Here is a 3276-nt window from a genome sequence, read left to right as displayed (position 1 = left end):
CAAACTGTTCCCCCAGAAAGGCCCCGCGGTGGCAGCACTGGCCACAAGGGCTCTCCTTGGCAGCTGGTTTTGATCACAAACTGCCCAGTCACAGCCACCCCCCTCCCCTCACCTCCCCACCCTGCTCTGCGCTCGGAGGAGACAGGAGCTATCAGTTGTTTTTTATCCTGCTGGTAAAACAGAGCAAGTCAATGGCCACCTGAACCAGCCAGACAAAGCGGGACAAGCCTGAGGCGGCCACCTCACCTCGTGTTAACTCCACACTGAGACGGGGTACAGCACACTCGGCCTCGGAGGAGCTGAGAGAACAGAGCACTCTCCACTCCCAACGAGCTGACACAGACACCCAGCTCGCGGATGGAGGGAATGGCACGAGCACTTCGGGCTCATCTCACATTTGCCCCACGGTCCTAAACGATCATTTTTACCCCTTGGCACTGCTTAACCTGCGTTTGTTTGGGCATGAACAGGACAACCCCAGAGCAGTGCTGAAGTGACCAGCAGGACCCCCCCTATCTCTCCAGCAGCTATTTATTTACCTGGACTCCCATTCGCTGTGTGAAACATTTAAATTAATGTATAGAACTGCTCTGCCCTGCGCCCCAGGAGCTTCCCCCGGCCCGTCATGCTGGCAGCACAAAGGTGCTCATTTAGAGCCAGCACGTCAACCTGACCCCTGTGAATGCGGCCACAGACAAGCGCTGCGCTCGGCATAAATACACCCCTTGTTCCTAACGCAGGGCCTGAGCCTGCCGAGCTCTGCTGAGCTTCGGCCAGCTGCCCTCAGAGCAGCGGCAGCCAGCACCGAGCAGGATCAGGCCCATGTTAATGGCATTGTGCGAGGCGGTCCTGCCTGTCTTAGTACGGGGGCACTTGGTCTCTGCGGCTTTTGGAGACCAGATCATGGCCACGGTGCCTTGTGCTCACCATCTGTCGTGTACATCCTCCATGTGCAACCAGAAGCCATGTCTCCTCCAGCTGGGAGCTTCTCAGATGCTGCTGGAAGCCAAGAGGAAGCTCCCGAGAGCACCAGGACCCTGCAGAGCCACGATCTGCCACCCAGTCCCCTTCTGCCCCTGGAAACTGGTGTAATGGGCGCTGCCCAGTCAGCCTCACCCATAGGGAGCCAGTTCTGCAGCCTTCAGCACGGCGATCACTCTGCCCCGCTGGGCGCCGGATTCCTTCTCCAGTCCGATCACGATGATATCCCCTCCCCTCCTAGAAGAGACATGAGGGAGGTGTCAAATGGACCCAGCAATGGGGACTGCTGACAGCTGAGGATGATCCGTGCTGGATTTCCATCCTCTCTGCTGCAATCCCACTGCAAAGCCACTACAGTGAGAGCCCTCGTGACAGGCAAAATCAGACTCCCAGTGGCTTCCATCAGCAAAACTGGAGGCAAGAGGACTTGCCAGGGTTGTGTCTGAGCACGGAAGCTTCCCACTGTTTCCTCAGCACCTGACGAATCAGGGCTTTGAGTCTTAGCACCCACATTTCTCTTCTGTTGAAATCAATCCTGCAAGACTTACAGGAGGCCATTCTACCCAGCACTAGATATCTGTGAAGAGGAATAGAGATGTCGATGGGCCATTGCACTGGGAACAAAATTTCTTAGTGGTAACTTGGGCAGGTGAAACATACTGAGAATGCCAAAGTTCCTGACTTAGCCTGAGCTAATCTCACACTCAGCCCAGGAGGGATCTTGACAAAGCTGCACTGAGAAGTGCCCACCTACCTGGGGATCCATATGAGGTCTTTCACTGGCAGAATCTTGACAGCTTGGAGATGCTGCACGTTGTCACCTGCAGGCACAGCATCGTGATCCAAGGAAGGCTTCGGCTCATGAAATTTGTCAGACTCCTCAAAATCTGTGGAGAGCAGTGCGCTGGAAGAGCTCAGGGGCGAGCTGGGTAGGCTGGAGGGGCACCGGGTTATCCTGTTAGGAGGTGAGGAGGAAGACACCGAGCAATAATCTGTGAGTGAGTCCTGGTGGTTCAGTATCTGTGTGCCAACCTCTGGGCTGTAGATAATGCTCACATCCAGCAGCAGGTTACTCTCTGTCGCTTTGTGGGTTACAGGCGCAGTAGCTGGGATGGCAGCCGAAGGCTGCTGGATTGTAAACATGTCTCTGAGGGGGCTGCAGTCTCCGCAGAAGTAGCGCGCACAGAGCTGATAGGTGGTAGCGTGGTACATCACCAGGAAGTTGCTTTTATCGTCCAGACACCACACCACCTCCTCCCCGTGACACTCAGAGTTGCAGGCGATGGACGTGATCACGGATGGCGGGCTGAAAGGCTCCAGCCTCCTGCTGATCTCCATCGTGGCGCAGTCTATGATGAGGATGCCGGGGCCGTTGCTGTACCAGACCTCTGCTCCGCTGTTGGTGATCTCCATGGCCTTCACGGGGTATGGGTTCTGCCGGGGGTCATCGTCGGCGATGTTGAACTGGGACCTGTTCGCGGTGTGGGAGCACAGGTAAGAGCAGCTGTCCTCTGGGATGCCCTGGGACACTGAGAACACCGCGACAAGTCCATCCGACAAGCCAGCCAGCACCACATACGAGTTCTGTAAGAAAGACAACAGGTCGCTATCCAGATTCTGTACTTCTCTGCAACACAAGAGCTTTCGACCCCAGATGCTCTGGCTGCCTCTCACAATCCTGCCAGTACGCTGGTCACCTCCCCCAGATCACTCAGCGATAACAGCAACATAAAAAGTCATTACAGAGAAGCTGCTGCAGAGCCATACTCTTCTCACCCAGTATTACCTCTCTCTTTACTGGCAAGGGAGGACAGACGGCCCTGGCAGCCTGCCCCGAAGGTTAACAAATTCAAGCTGGAGCACGTTCAGAGACAGCCATCGTGATCCCAGGAATCCAGCTGTAGAAACCCGGCTCATTTCCAAAAAGGAGGAAAGTTACTGCTGTCAGTGTAGGTAGGAGAGGGAAGGAGGAAATGCAGCAAAAATGGACAGAGGGAGGGAATCCTCCTGCAAATGAGCAGGCAGTGATCTGCATCCGAAGTCTGCTGCTTTGACTGCCCCACTGCTCCCAGGGACGTGCTCTGGGTCTGGGATCCCTGGCAGCTCAGGGACACGCAGCGAAGGGCACAGAGCGGCTGCCGAGTGCCATGATCGGTTCTGCAGGTAGTTAAAACCTGCCCCTAGATGTGCATCTGGGTTGGCTGCGGGGGCCGTGGCTGGCGTCGAGCTCCGGTGCAGCGTCCTGTGGCACTGCTGCGACTGATACCGTCACGTCTGTGGACGGGAGCCGGTGAG

General features: G+C 56.3%; 1 protein-coding gene across 1 annotated transcript in view; it reads right to left on the bottom strand.

Annotated features, from left to right (window-relative positions):
- Positions 1-3276, bottom strand: part of LRRK1 (leucine-rich repeat kinase 1) — a 74045-nt gene that overhangs the window by 991 nt on the left and 69778 nt on the right. The window contains exons 31-32 of the mRNA XM_010140781.1: positions 1736-2565; positions 1117-1218 (exon numbers count right to left, since the gene is read on the bottom strand). Coding sequence (XP_010139083.1) covers positions 1117-1218; positions 1736-2565 — 932 coding nt within the window. The remainder of the gene's footprint in view (positions 1-1116; positions 1219-1735; positions 2566-3276) is intronic.

The sequence above is a fragment of the Buceros rhinoceros genome, unplaced genomic scaffold (assembly GCF_000710305.1).
Source record: "Buceros rhinoceros silvestris isolate BGI_N320 unplaced genomic scaffold, ASM71030v1 scaffold20047, whole genome shotgun sequence".
NCBI lineage: Eukaryota > Metazoa > Chordata > Aves > Bucerotiformes > Bucerotidae > Buceros > Buceros rhinoceros.
The sequence above is the reverse complement of the archived record's forward strand: the minus strand, read 5'-3'. Positions and strand labels throughout refer to the sequence as shown.